The 17549-nt window shown below is 53.4% G+C and overlaps 1 protein-coding gene across 2 annotated transcripts in view; it reads right to left on the minus strand.

Moving 5' to 3' along the window:
- Positions 1–7790: 7790 nt before the first annotated feature.
- Positions 7791–17549, minus strand: part of EEIG1 (estrogen-induced osteoclastogenesis regulator 1) — a 44475-nt gene continuing 34716 nt past the window's right edge. Inside the window, exons 7-11 of one of the 2 annotated variants that reach the window (XM_032972978.2) lie at positions 17312–17419; positions 14900–15086; positions 12756–12886; positions 12398–12467; positions 7791–11561 (exon numbers count right to left, since the gene is read on the minus strand). In XM_032972978.2, the coding sequence (XP_032828869.1) occupies positions 11504–11561; positions 12398–12467; positions 12756–12886; positions 14900–15086; positions 17312–17419 (554 nt within the window). In that variant the 3' untranslated portion in view covers positions 7791–11503. Of the gene's footprint in view, positions 11562–12397; positions 12468–12755; positions 12887–14899; positions 15087–17290; positions 17420–17549 lie in introns of both variants that reach the window. The other variant, XM_032972976.2, reaches the window with a different exon arrangement.

The raw sequence follows: 17549 nt of genomic DNA on the forward strand, positions 1-17549 counted from the left end.
GCAGACATCTCTCTCTCTCTCCCCCCCGTTGTCGTTCCCTTCCCGCGCCGAGTTTAAAATTATCGCCAGCGAGTCGCGTTTCTCTTCGGCGCTTGCTGCCAACGCCCGCTTTAGTCGGAGGGCGAGGGCGCAACTGGTAAGGGAACTCGGCAGAAATAGCCCGTGGCGCGCCACTCCCGTTGATGATCACCTCCAGAAATTCCCCCCTCCCCACCCCAAAATAAAATAAAAACGACCTCCCCGCTGCTGTGTGTCAGCGCACTCGGACGAGTGCGGCGGAGTGCCACGCGAATTATTCTGGGCGCGCGTTGGCGCCGCCGATCCGGTGTCAACGCTTTTTTTGTTTGACCGAGGACGTCAACCCCCTAAGCAATCTCCGTTTCTCGCAGAAACACGAAGCTGCCGACCCCACCGGTGGGGAGGGAGGCGGGGTTGGTACGAGATGACGGCGAATGGAACGTGCGGTTTACATCATAAACGAAGGAGGGATATGGATGGCGGTGACTCGAGTCAAATTTTGAGGGGTGGGGGGGGCAGGGGGCTCAGGAGGTGAAGGTGGCGAGCCGATACCGTTGAGAGGCTGCGTTCGAATCCAGGGTTCAGCCACTGCCCGTGATAAAACTGAGTTCTCGAGTGTGGCGAGTTGACGGTATCAGACCGGTCACCAATGACTGCACGCAAAAAAAAACACCACATCACATTAAATCTGACTCTGTGCTTTATTTGGCTAAATTCCAGATTTGGCAACGAAATACCGTATTGGTTTAACTGTCATTCTACGAACATTACTCTCATATGCAGTGGGTGAGGCAGCACTTCCCCGTACTATGTGGACCAGAGGATTACTATGAAGGATGTAAGAGGTAGCTCCACCACATCCACTTCAACGGGCCGCTCTCCAACACAGAGGGTTGCTCTGCTCTATTAATGGATGCCTCATCTGATAAACGCCGACAGCGAAATCGGAATAAAATTGGGGAAGGGTAAAGAATATAAAGCCAGCGGTTATGAATGCTAAAATGGGTTCTCGTCTCTGTCGCAGTTATATGGCAGGGGCAAGTCTCGCCGTAGGAAAATCACTGTGGAATTAGCAGCAACTGGCTACCGTGAGGACGCGACGTTACCAATCGGATGGGGCTTGGGCTTGGCCATGATTCATGGGATTGGGGGGGAGATTCCCAGGGTACACTCGGGTTGTGGAGGCAAGCGGTGGTAGTGCTGGTCTCCATCAAGAGGGCCCTCTGCTTTGTGGCCTCAAACTCAGGACAAGGACATGGAGTGTCATGTCGCTGCAGTGTTCGACATCGCTGTACTGCTTGCCGGAAGCACCGGCTTCAATTACCGAGCCGGGAAAGCCTCACTTTCTCAGGAGGGTCCTGCTCCAATGGCATGTTTGGCTAATTGCGTTGAATTTGGAGTTTGGCTTCGTGTGCGGGAGATAACCGGAGGACCGAGAGAAACCCCAGCACCACGCTGCTGTACACGAGGGGGTGGCACTCAGCGCTGTCATCTCCTGGCCACACCTTGCAGCCACCACGCCTACAGCACCTGGCAAGCCCTGGCGGCAGTGAACCATCGGAGCGCTAACCAGGCTCAACACTGCTTAGCTTGTAGAGATTTTATGAGATCGGGCACATTTAGGGGAACAAAAAAAATCCAGCAGTGGATTGACAAAGAGATCTGCGCGTACAATGACCAGTTACATCTGACGCACACCGCAAAACTCTGGCAACTGCTGATACGCAGTGCAGCGGTCCTCAACAGCAGTGCTGGCCAGGTTTATTGCAGATATGCGAATCCTAAACAAAAGGCTATTTGCATTAACATATGATCGCCGTTATACAGATCGCGAAAGCCTACGTGTTAAACCAAACACGATCGCCGCTCGTTTCTAAAACTGCACCGTGACTTGGCTTTTTACAAAAATATATATTTAAAACAAATAATTTTGTCGACCGGTCAGTTAAGACCCCGAGCGTTCCATTATTACCCCGATACTGTGACCCCCCTCGGCCCGCGCCGCGAACATGAACGTGATGTTTACGGTGGAAATTCGCGCAAGCACCTTGCAAAACGCACACCGTCAAAATGGTCAAATGGTGGCGAGCCATTGTGTTTGTCCGTATTGTCTTCCCCCCCACCCCCAGCCACCCCGCGGGGCCCGTTTTACCCAAATCAGCGTGCGAAGCAAGAAAACAAAAATAACCGGACAGCCGCAGAGCGCGAGATCATCGCGTTCGCAACCGGCGGCGCCCGAGCCACCCAATTGACGAAAATGCCGCGCTGGCGTGAGCGCGCCGGTATCGCGTCCATTGTAAAGCAGCGCCGCGTTGTCCCATGGGAGACAGCGATCATGCCCCCCCCCCCGGCCCCCCACCTGCTCGCTCCACAGTTACATCACCGAGCGGTTTAGAAGGGCGTGGGTGGGTGGGGGGGGGGGGTTTCCACTGCAAAATCCGAGCCGTGCCGCCGACGTCACACGCAAAGAACGAGACCGCGTGTGGACGATGCCGCGGCGTAAGTATGCATATGTTCGACTTCTTTCGCACCGTACGTAGCCAAACCGTGCTAATCGGAGGTGCGGGGGAAGGACAACAATCGATACACGCCGCTTCCTCACGACGCCACACAGCACGAGCGAGTCATTTAGCACCTTCCCTGGCCCTGCTTGGCCCCGACACAGATTCAGATGTCTTGTGAAGCCAGCTCGCTCATCGTGGCGTACGGCAATCATACCAGTGGAAAACCACCCGTACCGGTGAGGGCCTCGCACTGGCTCGGATGTGCCAGTGCAGACGGGCAGATAGCCAACCCAAAACGACAGCTGCCAATTCTGGCAGGAGCCCGAATTATGCGTTGCCTCATGGGCAGCCCTGTAATCTCTACCGGCCTTCTTCGTCGCGTCTCTTTGTCCAACCTATACGGGGGTCTTTTCCCCAATATTCTGCACAGGCCACCGCGTATAGTGTTGGCACTGACAATTCTTGAGGAAGTGGATCGTGGTGCTGCAGGGCAAATCAGGAGACGATCCATGGTGTGATCTGTGAACATTCATCAAAGTGTGTTTTGTTGTCTCGATTAATTGCAGGGTTCTTCTTGGACGAATTTCGCAAACGACGGATATAAGGTGACCCCCCCCCCTCCCCCATGAATAAGAAAAACATATATTAATAACGATAGTAGATACGCAACAACTACTTACTTTAAGAGTAATTAAAATGTTTTAATGCCAGTGTTAAAATAAATCAAATGACCCCATGCGTCCTGATTTTTGGGCCACTCAAACACACGTGGCAGATGGCGCCACTCTGGCGTGACGACTGCGAGCAGTTTACGACGAGGGCAGTCACCGTGTAGCGACCCGCACAAAGCGCGCGTGACGATCAACATTGTTCGCGAATTTTCTCCGTTAAATGAGCATCAATTTTACATGAGATTGGTGCACCCAACACCAGGTGTTGGGTTATGAATTTAGCAGGTGCTGGACTCGGTTGCAGTGACTGATCAAAGACAGGAATTGATATAATATATAATTATATACACGGGCGCGCTCACACACGCGGTTCAGGAGGTTACCTAAAGTCAGATGTATCTTGTTGTTATCATACATCACACGCTTTCGTTATTTGGGCTCGTGCCACGTTATATCACCAAAATATTATAACACGATTCGACCGCGCTTGTAAAATGGATAATGGATCTCTGTCTTCCTTGTGGTGTAAAAAAAAACAAGCTCGCGATGAAAGTGAATTCCTGCTGCTCACAATGAGACGCGTTGGGGCATCGGAGCTCCTTCTCATGCGTACGTCCCCTGTGCAATTTCATCCGTCTGATCGTGGCCTCTTTCCCCAACCCCCAAGCCCTTACAATAAACAACCTCGCCCTGCTCCAGAAACGCGTTAATTTACTCTCATCACATCTATTACAACTTCTAAAGTGCAGTTTGCTGCCGCTCGCTTGACGTTCCCCCCCGTTTGTGTCCGGGTCTCAATCAGGGGTCGGAAACCTGCGGCACTTTGAAGCCGACCTCGTGAAATATTGAGATTGAGTTTTTTTTTCAACTTACCCAAGTCGAACCAAAAAATGTCTCTTCTCGTTATTTTGGGTTGCCGACTACCTTGGTCTAAACAAAGGGCATTTAATCAGCAGTTGGGGCCATCAGACACCGCCAGGTGACATTGACACCGTGGCAAAAAAATGTCGCAATAAAATTTCCACGCAACGTGCAACAACGTCATGGGGGTTTTGAGTGGACCCCACCTTCCGCTCTGTCGCTCATCACCTGCAACAGCTGCCCCTGCGTACAACCCTTCCTGTAGCTGCTGCTGCAGCAGCAGAAATAACCTCGACTGGTGAGTGGGTGGTGGGTGACTCATCGGACTGGTGTGCCCCAACAGATCAGCTTTCCCAGCCATGACGTCAGCCACTTTAATATCAGGCTACAGTCTACATTATAGACTGCCAGTACACTCACCAAACTTAATAACCAGGCTACATTCTAGATTTGAAGCTTTCGTGACTGCAAGGATTCATACTCTTTGGTTTTTTCGGTAAAGTGACTTTACCGAAAAAAACAAAGAGTATGAAACCAGGCTACAATCTGCATTATAGATTGCCAGTACCCTCACCAAACGTAATAACCAGGCTACAGTCTGCATTATAGACTGCCAGTACACTCACCAAACTTAATAACCAGGCTACAGTCTGCATTATAGACTGCCAGTACACTCACCAAACTTAATAACCAGGCTACAGTCTGCATTATAGACTGCCAGTACACTCCGATTAAGAACCTGGCTGTAGTCTACATTCGTGTTTTTTATTATTGTTATTTTATTTTTATTATATGTATTCACTTTATTTTTATTATTTTTCTATCTGCGTGACTTTACCAAAAGAACCATATAATATTAATTCCTGCAGTCACGAAAGTTTTAAGTCAAAATTTAAGTTGTGTAGAGTTGGTTAGACAAGACTCGTTAGTGTAGGGCTTTAGTAACTTATTAATAACCTCTTCCCCAATGCCATTAGTTCTTAACTATTACTTAAATAACACCATCACGTAATTTGTATTTCACTCCGCTATTCATATGTTAAATCACGTGTCTGTTATTTCAACATATTAACAGCCCACAATATAACTAGCCCACCTTCAGGAATAAGTTTTGCATTTGAGGGCTTACCTGTAGGTTTAGCCTTCACCTTCCAAAGCTTCACAAACTTCACCAAACTCGAACCTTCAACTCGACGTCGTGACAATACTTGATTTAAATACGCCGTGTGCGAGGCGTATACACAAAGTCTCCTGAAGCAGCGCCGCGATGGTGGTCACACTTTGAAGAGGACTGACGCAGCTTTGTGTCACTGTGCCACATTGTTTACCTACGTGATGCTCAGAATCGTGTTGCAAGTGCAGCCAGGGCCAAAGTGGGTTAAACGCAGAGCGGGGGGAGTCTGCATTCTCCACGGTCAACACAATCTTATTGCCCCATCGATTATCGCGCGATCAATTATAAATCCCGTCGTTTGTCAATGATCGCACACGGGCTCCGCGATTAGCTGAGCACAATGACTTCCCGAACCAATGCACAGTGCACACGTGCCCCCCCCCCCCCCCCGATCATTAATCACCACGATTACTTATTTACAATATGATTATAATTTAAATTGCTCATTACAGAAGAAAGGGGGGGTTAGTTGGGAAGCAATTAATCGTGATTGGAAGAATACGTGTGTGTTATGTGTGCTAAGTGACAATAACGGGGTGAACACTGCACTATTGAGCCTAGTAACTTAAGTTTTAATCCAGGCAGCGGCGAACATCAGTGGGGAGTGATATCTTTGTATCAGGGTGCTGAGCATCCTTTATTTTGACTTTCTCACATTATTTTAACCCACTGTTGTTGTTGCAAATCGCTCTCATGTGCTGCTATTGATGCATCATCATATTGTTATATATTGACCACAACAACCCTCTACTCCAAAAATGGGGAACCTTTTTTCTGCCAAGGGCCATTTGGATATTTATAACATCATTCGCGGGCCATACAACTTAAAAATGAGCCTGTTATATTTGGTCAAACATTTAATGAACTCACCCCTAATGCGATGGCTGGAACTGCTTCTCTTTGGCGAGGCGTGTGGTGATGTTAGCTGGTATTGACGATGTTGCTACTCGCAACTGCTTTTCCAGGTTTGCTCCCTAGATTTATTGAATTTCGAGTCCCGCCTGCGGTTGCCTTGGCAGGGCCACACCAAATGATTTCGCGGGCCTCATACGGCCCGCCTGGCGGACGTTTCCCACCCCTGGCTCTACTCCACGCACTTGCCTCTCTCAGAATCATCTCGCGAGAGCGGTAGAGCACAAATCACAGCCTTGTCTAACTCCGCTCTCCTGTTTGCTCTCAATACCAATTCTCTATTAATCTTAGGTCTTTTCCTTAGAGAATAAAGGATATTTTCGTTAGATGTCCTTACACTTTTCCAACCAGGTTCAAATTCCCAAGCGCTACCGGTAACAAACAAAAAACAATATTATTGGCCACAAATATTTGGGCACTTCGGGACTAAAGATGGGACTTGCTGCCTTGCGTGGCAGCGATTTCTGCTCTGACCCAGGCGCTGAGCTAAAGGGGCTCCGCAGAGCTCCCGCTGGTGGAGCCACCTTCTCCCAGCAGTGGCGTGAGCACGCCACTTGCAGGGCTGCGCCTTCCCCCATTTGAAATGCCCGTCGGAGGCGTGGGGCGAGAATGAGACGTTGCCTGTCACGTGGAGTTGACTATTGACCCAATTTCTGATTGGAAAGCCGGTGAGAAATATATAGATTTTGATCATTCTGGTCCAGTGTACCAGTTTTTTTGTTATCTTTACACAATTTAAATGCACGATGTGTGTGTGACACTTTGTTTGAATTATGACGACAGAGACCAAAACAATTCAAACTTGCCTCTGCTCCCAACACCCGCTTCGTCAAACTTTCAGCTACAACACGACGTTTTACGTTTTCATCACAGTTTTCACTCGTATCAACACAGTATATATACGGTTAACATTCGACAAAAAAACACATTTGACTAAACAAATTGTTTCGCGATGCTGCTGCTGCTGCAGGGGCAGTGGCGCACAAGCACAGCCAACAACAACAGCAACTCGGCACCATTCGTCAACAACAACAACAAACGCGACGCGCACGCGTGGCCTTAACAAGAAAACGACGTCTGCCGCGCGAATTTCGGCGGCTAGCTTCTCCTGATAATGGCCACTGCTCGAAACGTCGCCAATCGTTGTCGTCAGTCAGAGAGCACGGGGTCTGAGAGCGAGCGATGTCCCGCGAGTATCGACGCGTGTACGAGGAGGTTTCTCGCGAACGAGACGCGGCCTCGGTGAGTCTCACAGACGCCGACTCAGGACAGGGGGCCTCCGTCTCGCCCACGGTGTCGCAGGAACCAAGGTTGGCGGGGTGGGTAAGGGGGAGCGCGAACTGACGCCAAACGTGCGCGCGGCCCGCTTGTTCCATCCACTGCTGGACGAGGGCCGTGAGAGGTTGTGTTCGGCCCACACTTCGCCACGCCGCTCGGTGTCTTTTGTCGAAGAGTAACCATGCTCGCTTCATTGGAACTCTTTGCGCTCCGCGTTGAAAGAGCTTAGTGGCATCATCTCCCCACCACCGAAAGTGGCAGAATGTAACAGCACATTTCATCCACTCAATCCACGCAAAAACCTCCGTACCTCGACACTGCGTTCTGGGGCAGCGAGGTTTTGCGGGTTATCAAGTCTTACCAGGACACCAGTCGATTTGTAAGTTATTTTATTTCAGGAATATCAAGGGTGGCCCAACATTCCGTGACAACGAAGCAGTGGCCATGTAACACAATACAAACACCACCTATCGACAGTACTATCAGAGTTTAATATCGCATATGACAATCCCATAACCTATTCCCATATACAGCATCTGTTTAGGATATCAGTAGTTTAAATGAACAGAGGGCGGGGTCACCGACCCGAACAAAAGTATATCCGCACCCGGCACACCACATCCAGTATACCCCCGTCGCTTTGCCTGTGGCTACCAGCCGCGTGCCACCTTGTCTTACCACAGCGACACGCGTCAATATCATCGTTCACGACTGCGCCTGTGCGGCGTTGTGCCGGCAAGCATCCGGAGGGCGTGAAACGTCGGACTTCGCGCCGGCCAAGGCGCGACATGACCAGAAGAGCGAGCGAGACAGACGCTCCCTCTAAGGTGGACAGATTACAAGTTGCCGCTCGGGTTATTCGATTCCATGCCCTCCAGAGCCGCGTCCACAGCCGAGCCGACGAAGCTGCCCGGCCAAATCCGCTCGCCGATGCGTCGCATCGCTACGAATCGCCAAGCCAGGCAGACGCTTCACAGCCGCGTCCACCTCGACCGTGAGAGCGGCAGCGACCGGTTTGCGCCGCTGCTCCCTGCAACCGGTTGCAGACACGCGTCCACCTATGAGTCGCGCGCAATTTGGTTGCACGCGACTCATCGCTCGCGTGTGGGCCCCGGTTGATCGATATTGCTCCCGCCGAGTTCTGCGATCGGTAACACGGGGATACGAGGGTGTCGCAGCGCAACGCGACGGTGTCCATATAAATCCTCCTTCCCTGTGTCTGAGTCTCAACACATTGAGCCCTCCCCACTAGTAACTACTCCCCCACTAACCCCTCACCCCCCTCTAACGTTGTGTAAACATCATTTCTGAACCAGCAGAAGAGCAAGCGTTTGCCTTCTTTCTTCTTCTTTTTCTTCTTCTTCTTCTTCTTCTCGTGTCTAGAACATTCCCCAAACTCCGCCACCCTCCGACAACTCTCTCGCGATCTCCACCCCTGTGCCCGCACAGGGGATGGTAGACGAGGCTGAGAGAGCGCCGCTTAGAAAGCGTTAAAAAAATAAACAACTACTGTCGTCGTCGTCGTCGTCACCACCACCACCGTCGTCGGCGGCGTTGAGGTCCGCAAAGTCGCTGGAACGTCACCGTCTTCGCCAAAACGGCAGAGGCGCTGCCCTGCAATTTCCCGCTCGCGCCACTGCTGGCGGAAGGGCCGTCGTCTCCACAACTCCTGGAGGCAAGCTCCCGAGGGAGAGTCGCTCCGCACAGAAGGTGCTTTGGCCTACTCTTCCCGCACGCGGCCCACGTGGGGGGACGGGGTGGGCTTGACCCGCTCCAGAACGGCCACCGCGCGTGGCCTCCCGATGGGACACGAACTTCGCTGGCACCCGTCTACCGGACGCCGCTGTACGCAGCACAGCAAGTAGGACCGGCAGAGGGCTCGGGGACGTCGCTGTAAACAAGACTAACGCACCGACGCTGTCCGTATGCGACGCGCGTGCTGAACGTGCGCTTACAAATCAACGTTCCCACACGGAATGCCCCACTACCGCGGAGCGATAAACAACATATTTATCACCCAATCACCGCGATATACGTACAAGTACGGTCGCTATGTAGCGACTGCAGCGGTGTGTGCACTGCTTTTTTTTTCCACTGCTGACGCTGAAAATAAACGGGTGCGCGACCTGTGTACGCTTGGTCTCCACTGCTGAAGACAAGACGGGATAAGTCCGTGGCCATAGCCGTCCGATTGTCCGTGATTACTTTGTGCCACAAACGAGCGGGGAGTAAAATCGCGAATAACAGGACACGCGATAACGGTACCCCACATCACCACGGGTAAGAGGAGCTCTCCTGTGCAAGTAAAAAAAACATGGCCAATAATTACCCAGGGAAATGACGCGGTGAGTCTCAAGACTCTTCACCAGGAGCGTCCTGCAATGGTATGCTTGGCCAATGCAACGGTGACCAAGGAGTGTTCGGCTTCATGTGGGAGGAATCCTGGAGAGCCTGGAGACAACTCACGCCTACGAGGGGGACACTCGGCACTGCCAACGCACACCCCACACCAAAGCGGCTGGCAAGGCCCTGGTGATGGTCTCCCATCCAAGTACTAACCAGGCTCAAAATCCCTGCTTAGCTTCTGAGAACATGACGAGGTCGGGCGCGGTCCGGGCAGGTTTGGTCTCTCTCTGGGCTCCCAGCTAATTGATCGAAATTCTGGATTCTTGGCACGACAGGGAAAGTGCATTCATTGGCTTCGGAGAAGGCATTCTCCCCCTGTGGAGGCCTTCTACAGGACATTGGCACCTTGGCACTTGCAGTAGCAAAGGCAAATTGTTTGTGTGTGTGTGTAGCACTATGCGCTACCAACGACACTGCCGCTCCCCAACAGCCTGTTGCAAGCTCTACGGCGACCTTTGTTTTTATATATAAACGCCGAGCGGTAACCTTGTCAACACTCGGCACAATCGGTAGGCAACGGTGAAACTTAAAACGCCTCAAAACAAAAACGCTAAATTTTCGCTGTTGGCTTGAAAAAGCCCCTACGGCCCATATCAAGTCAAAGCAGCTCAATTGTTGTTTCGTTAAAAAAAGTGACCTAAACCTCTTGTTACACTCACATTTTTTAAAAAATTACCGTTTACAGTTATCGAGATGAAATGGTAAATTATATTCCAGCTGGCTGGAGCCCGGCTTCGACCGAATAAATCCCACATGGCTTTTCCGCTGCACAGCCGAGCCGTGCCGGGGCCGGGGCCGTGCCGGGGCCATGCCGAGCCAGCCTGGTGCACGGTTCAAGAGGCGCCCGGTAGTTTATCCACTGTAGAAGCCGAGCCGAGCCGTGCCACCGACTTCTCGTGTCGTGAACGGGTCGAGCCGCTCGTAGACGGCGTGGTTACACGTCACACTTGCTTGACTACTGTGACGTCGCATGCATCCAACGCGTCGTTAGCCACACCCCTGGCCCTGCTTGGCCCCGAGCCAGATTCAGACGTCGTATTGTGAGGCAAGCAGTGGTGTCACGTTTTGGCTCGCTGTTCGGCTCAGCAAACAGCCAGTGGGGAAAAACCAACTGTACCTTGGCTGGCTCGGCTCAGATGTGCCGTTGGAAAATGCTTACCTGACCTATAGTTTTATTTTACAGAGATCTGTGCTGCTGATAATCACTGCAGCTGGACAATAACGGCAAGTCCATTGGAGTCGACGCAACGAGGAGTCCCGACCCACTGCCAGAACGGTGGACATTCAAATTTTGGGGGGCTCGACTCATAACCTCATTATCCCCTAAGGGTTCATTAAAGTGAATACATCTTTGTGGGCAACCAAACAGTGGATACTTCGTGCATGGTGTGGCTCCCACCATAGGGATGCGGAATTTCCACCACTGGCTCAGTGAAAGGAGACGGGGCTGTGACGCTTCTGCTGACGTCTCTGCCCTCCCCGAGGCCCAGCGTCCCGCCGCGCTCGCGTCCGGCGACGCGCCCTTGGACGTCCAGTGAGCCGCGCGCGGGCGGCTGAGAAGCGGACGTGGCGCTGCCCTCTACCCCCGGGGGCCCACGGGGTCCGTGGGTGGCGTCCGACGTGCCCATGAGGAGCCCTCGCGGCCGCCGCCGCCGCCGCCGGCGCCGCCGCCCAGAGGCTCAGCGCGCGTCTCCGTTCCGGCTGATCACGACCGGCTCGTACGGCTCTGGCGAGATCCTGACAGGCGAGACGGCGCACGGGGACCGCCAGCCATCGTTACGTGCTGGCACTGCGGTGATGTCACAGGATGTGCAATGCGTGATGGGAAGATTGATCCTGGTGTCGCAATCGGGGTTTTGTGTGTTTTTTACACAGTTGCTTGGTGCCGGTCCAAAGGCCTAAAGCACCAAGCGGCCAGCGATAAACAGTGCTGTCAAAGCTGTTGTAGATGAGAGTCAAACACGTCTCTTGAACTGAGCGAGGGGTTTGTTATGAGAGCTTGGGGGGAACAGAGACGATGGAAGGGAATTCCAGAGTGCAGCGGTGCGGAGGAAGAAGTGGAGTCCGTGAGTGCTTGTGTCAGTGGGTGAGTAAGTGGGTGGGGAGTGGGCGAGTGAGTGTGTTGGTGGTTGAATGAGTGGGTAAGTGAGTATATCAATGGGTGAGTGTGTCAGTGGGTGAGCGTGTCAGTGGTTGAGTGAGTGGGTAAGTGAGTGGGTGAGTGAGTGCATGAGTGAGTGGAGTAGGTGGTGAGTGACTTTAGTATCCACAGCGAGAGGATATACTGGATGCAGTTTGCCAGGTGAGCAAATATTTTCTGGGTTGCTGTTAACAGAATTAGTAGGCGACATTTGGGGCTATGGCCCGTCGTATACAGTATTATATTTTTATTTTCAAGGCCACACACACACATGCAACGCACACGGTGCCAGTACAGTATGCAGTGTATATGTATGTCACGCGTGTTTATGTTACATGTTACACTTGTGCACGTTACATGTTACACGTGTGTATGTCGCATGGTTGCACGTGTGTATGTTATCTGCCGCACGTGTGCACGTGATGCGGGTTACCCGTTTGCGATCTGGTGGCCGCGCAGTTCCCACGTCCCGTCTCGGCCGACGAAGAGAGTCAAGCCGTCCTCTGTGGGGAGCGAAGCAGGACACAAGTGGATGACCCCGACCCTGACGCTCACGGCGGTCACGGCGATAGCGGCCGAGTGGCAAATTTTCTCGGCCGTGTCGGGCGGCGGAGGGGACGTGACGACACGAATATGGTGTGTGATCATTACGTGGGCTTAACCCACCCCACCCCCTCCGCCCCCCCTCCACCCCCGCAAAAAAATGTACAAATTCATCGACGGCAATTGGAGAAAGAGACGAAAATCTACAAATACAAAAAGGTTGAGGACAAAAAGGGCACGAGAAAGACCTTCGTTGGTGCTCTTGGCCGTGAAGTCCTGCATCTGCAGGATCTGGTCCACCACGTCCATCGCGTCCACCCTCGTCTCGTCCACCCGCGACTCAGGCCTCTCCGACGCCTCCGGCGGACGCCTGCGCACGCTGACGGACACACGGTGACACACACAGTGACACACGGTGACACACATGGTGACACACACAGTGACACACACGGTGACACACGGTGACACATGGTGACACACGGACACACACGGTGACACACGGTGACACACACAGTGACACACACGGTGACACATGGTGACACATGGTGACACACACAGTGACACACACGGTGACACATGGTGACTCACACGGTGACACACGGTAACACACACAGTGACACACACGGTGACACATGGTGACACACACGGTGACACACACGGACACACGGTGACACACACGGTGACACACACAGTGACACACACGGTGACACACACGGTGACACACACGGACACACGGTGACACACGGTGACACATGGTGACACACGGTAACACACACAGTGACACACACGGTGACACTCAGGCCGGCGGTTCTCGAACCCGGAAGATCGCGCTGCCCACCGCGCCCGGCCGCCTTTGTCTCCCCAGTGGCGATGTTTTTACACACCGCACTGGATACTCATTTGAGGCTGAGTCGACCTAGGGGAGGCCCAGGCAGCTGTTTATATAATCGTCACCGGCGTTGGTGTCAGTGGCCGTGAGTGGGAATCGAATTGGGGTCGCCGGGTTCGTAGCGCAGGGCGATAATTGCGACGTTGTCGCTTCCCCTACACTCACAAAAGACAAAGATCCCCCGTGTAGCCTTAACAGACTGTAGGGGCAAGTGCTGTTTGCGAGCACCTATGAAGGCCGGAACGGTACACGAGGGGGTGGGTGGCCAACACCACGCCCGGCCGCCTTTGTCTCCCCAGTGGCAATGTTTTTATCCACCGCACCAGGTACTCGATTGAGGCCGAGTCGACCTAGGGGAGGCCCGGGACCGGTTCAGATAATCGTCACCGGTGTTTGGCCGTGAGCGGGAATCGAACCCGGGTCGCTAGGTTCGTAGCGCAGCGCAGCGCTGACCGCTACACACACAATCTTGATTTGAAGCTTTCGTGACTAGAAGGAATCCACCATACTCTTTGGTTATGTTGAGAGTCTGCCACACACACACACAGACACACATCGCGCACGGCACCTGCTCAACACCGGCACGCGTGGGCTCTGGCGGCTGGACTCGCAGAGAGGGGCAATTACCACGGATGGCCACCGGGTGGCACTGCTGCACAATTTCCCTCAAGAGGAGGACTCCTCTACCTTGGCAACGCCTTCGTCAGTACAGCCGTGGGCCGGGCAACGTTTTGGGCCACGGCCCTTCTTCGTGGCACGTGAATTAGGGTCATTGCCTGAAACGTGGGCTATTTTTTACTTTTCCTTTTGAAGGTCCAGACTTACAGTGTTGCTGACACGTGTGTGTGCATCAGTGTGGGGAGCGGTAGTGTAGCGTGTTAACGCGTCGGCTTTCGCGACCAATATCATTCATGATACAGGTTTTTTTGGGTTAGATCGCGTAAATACATAAATGCGTCGTTAAACCCGCCACCACCCGACACAGCTAATTAGTCAGGGTTGTCACATAAACAAAACCCAAAAAACCTGTATTATGGCAGTGTAGCGGTTCGCGCGCTGCACTACGAACCCGGCCCTTGTGCAAGGTTGCACTTCAACTGAACTGTACTAATAATCCACTTTACCCAGGAAAAACCCCGACTCTCATGAATCATTTTCAAGAGGGCCCAGCGTTAAGATGTTTGTCAGATTCCATCAACGAGTGCTTGTCTTTAATGTCTGCATTTAAATCATCGCCGTCGTCGTCAGCCATGATCAATCCACTGATGGGTGAAGGCCTCCCTCAGCCACTGCCACCACCACCGTTGCCACCTCCGCCACCACTCACAAATCCATCCTGCACCTGCTGCACGTGAACTACCGCGCTCCGCAAACATTTTGGTCGGGAAATTTTATTTATTTTTTTACACCACGAGCCCCGTGTCAGAAACGCCACGACGGCCGTGGCGCCGGCGGCGCCAGAGGGCCCGGCGTGGCGGCACGGCGTGGATGCTGCCGGGGCACCTTGCGGGCGGAGGAGGCCGTGGGGGCAGCCGGTTCCGGCCCCGCGGCGGTGCGGCGCCGTGCGGCTGGCTCGCGATCCACGGGGTCGACGCGGACGCCGTGATGGCCGCCGCCTTGTGCAGCGGCGACGCGGGACCCGGCATGAGGTCAGAGGTGCTGGAGGAGCCCGAGTGCTCCGTGCTGTAGCCTGCGGGCGGGGAGAGCGGGAAGGGCCCAGCGAGCCGTGAGGTGCCGTTCTGCGGCTCACGGTCGGGGTCACCTCCCCCGCCCGAGGGCGAATCGAGGCTTTGGTGCCTGGTTACAGGCCTGCGGGGCCGGTGGTGGAAATTCCACGTTGCTATGGCTGGCGCAAGTCTATCCAAAGTACAGACAACCACAAAGTCCTATCAAGTCTGGCACAGCGCACGAGTCGGTGGTGAGGTCAGCACCACACGTGGCAGCCTTTGTCTCCCCAGTGCTGATGTTTTACACACCTCACCAGGTACTTTGCTCATTAGGGCCGAATCGACCTAGGGGAGGTCCCGGAACGGTTTGAACCGGACAGTTCGGGAATCGGCGTCCGTGCGTCGGGTGGCGGGAATCGATTTTTGCCGAGAAGTGGGACTGTACCGGCATTGCGTTGAACTCGTTCCGTCTCCACCAACAACAACAACAAGCTGCAGCTTCCGATCCTCCCTTAGAACAACCCCCATCTCTTCTACCCTAGCCCAGCATCATCCTGACACTGCGACTCCCCGCTCCCGCCCCCAGCTATGACCAGGCCCCATCATTATCACTCCCCCTCCCACTATCCCACCACTATCCCTACCACTACCTCAACCCCTATCATTACCCCAACCCCTATCATTACCCCAACCCCTATCACTACCCCAACCCCTATAACTACCCCAACCCCTATCACTACCCAACCCCTATCACTACCCCAACCCCTATCACTACCCCAACCCCTATCACTACCCCAACCCCTATCACTACCCCAACCCCTATCACTACCCCAACCCCTATCACTATCCCTATCACCACCCTAACCCTAACCCCTCTCACAACCCCTCCTTTACCACTCCCACCTGTCCTCCTAACTTGTCACCATAACTTCACCACTTTTAATAACCCCACTGCTTATTCGACCACTATTGTCTTATATACAATTTCACAATTGCTGCAAAGCGCCGTTGAATTTAGGTGCTACGTAAATGCAGTGTAAGACAGGGCACTGTACCACGCAGCATCTACGCAGGCCTGCTGCTGACTCAGAAGCGCGCGAGGGTCGGGTCTGTGGTGGGGACGGGTGACGAACCCAGGCACGAGCTGCACTCCGGGGCTCGCCAGAGCCACACTGGAGGAGGGTCGGCCGTGAGTGGCGACCTCGGGACTCCAGCGGGCGGGCGGGCGTCGCGTTACCGGATGTGCAGAGACCGTGCCACTCCATGGCGGTGTAAAGCTCGCAGCTGTTCTCCAAACACTTGGCCCAAATTTTCCTAAATCAATCTCCCCCGCTGGTGTCGATTGCGCGATGCGTGGCGTGACCCCCGCTGCCAGGGGGGGGCCGTGCCGTCCGCGTGAACGGAGCACCGAGGAGCGGAGGGGGAAGTGTTAACTACCTCGCCTGGTGTACAGAAGGTTGTGGGTTCGATCCCGACTATTGACGCCTGCTGTATATTTGGAATTTGCGTATTCTCCCTGTGGTCACGTGGATCTTTCTCCGTTTTTTTCTTTCCGCATTTTTAAACACACGTTTAGAATATATAAATTTCCACTCGATGATAATTCCACTTTCGTTGAGCTATCATTTGTGATAGCCACGTCGCTTCTGACAAAGAGCTACATAGCTCAGTGAGGCCTTACCTGGTGAAATAAAAACAGCTAAGTTTATATTCTACAGTGGGGCCTTACCTGGTAAAATAAAAACAGCTACGTTTATATTGGCAGCCGGGACGGTCTGTAAAGCTGTTATCGGGAACTTGCGTCGGCACGCCACATTATTAGATCCTAATTCTGTCCTCGCTGTGCCCTAGATTCCCACAAAGCTGTTGTTCATAGAATTAGAGGAATGGAGGAGGTACAATAATAAAGTATTATAACGGAGAGAGATTCTTTGTACGCTTGTAGTAGCGCCGGCCCAGCAGCGTTCGGGGAAATATCCAGCGAGCAACGCAGCGCTGATGCAGCTCGTTTACCCAGGAGAGCCTCGCTCACAGAGTCTCAAGACTCTTTTTCAGGAGGGTCCTGCCCAGTGTTCGCGGGAGTGCGTGACGACGCCACGGCATGTGATCCCAATCGCGCTGATTTTGCCGGTAGTTTTTTTTATCCCAGCAGCGTCATGTGTGGCCACGATAAGAGTGACGACACGAGTCACACCACGAGTCACACCACGAGTCATGACACGCTCACCGGACACACGCGACCGCTCACTGGACACACGCGACAGCTGACGGCTGCAGTGGCTGGGGCCGCGGGATGGCAGCGTGAAGTAGCCGTCCTCGGGGCTTGGCAGTGGAGACTGCGACGAGTTCACAAGGGCTGTGGCCATGGCGAGAGGGAGAGAGAGGGAGAGAGAGAGAGTGAGAGGGAGTGGGTGACAGAGGGTGACAGAGAGAGGGTGCGAGGGAGAGTGCGAGCGGTGAGATTCAACAAGAGATATTGTGCCACC

The sequence above is a fragment of the Petromyzon marinus genome, chromosome 50 (assembly GCF_048934315.1).
Source record: "Petromyzon marinus isolate PM22_M1 ecotype Great Lakes invasive population chromosome 50, UKy_Petmar_22M1.pri1.0, whole genome shotgun sequence".
Taxonomy (NCBI): domain Eukaryota; kingdom Metazoa; phylum Chordata; class Hyperoartia; order Petromyzontiformes; family Petromyzontidae; genus Petromyzon; species Petromyzon marinus.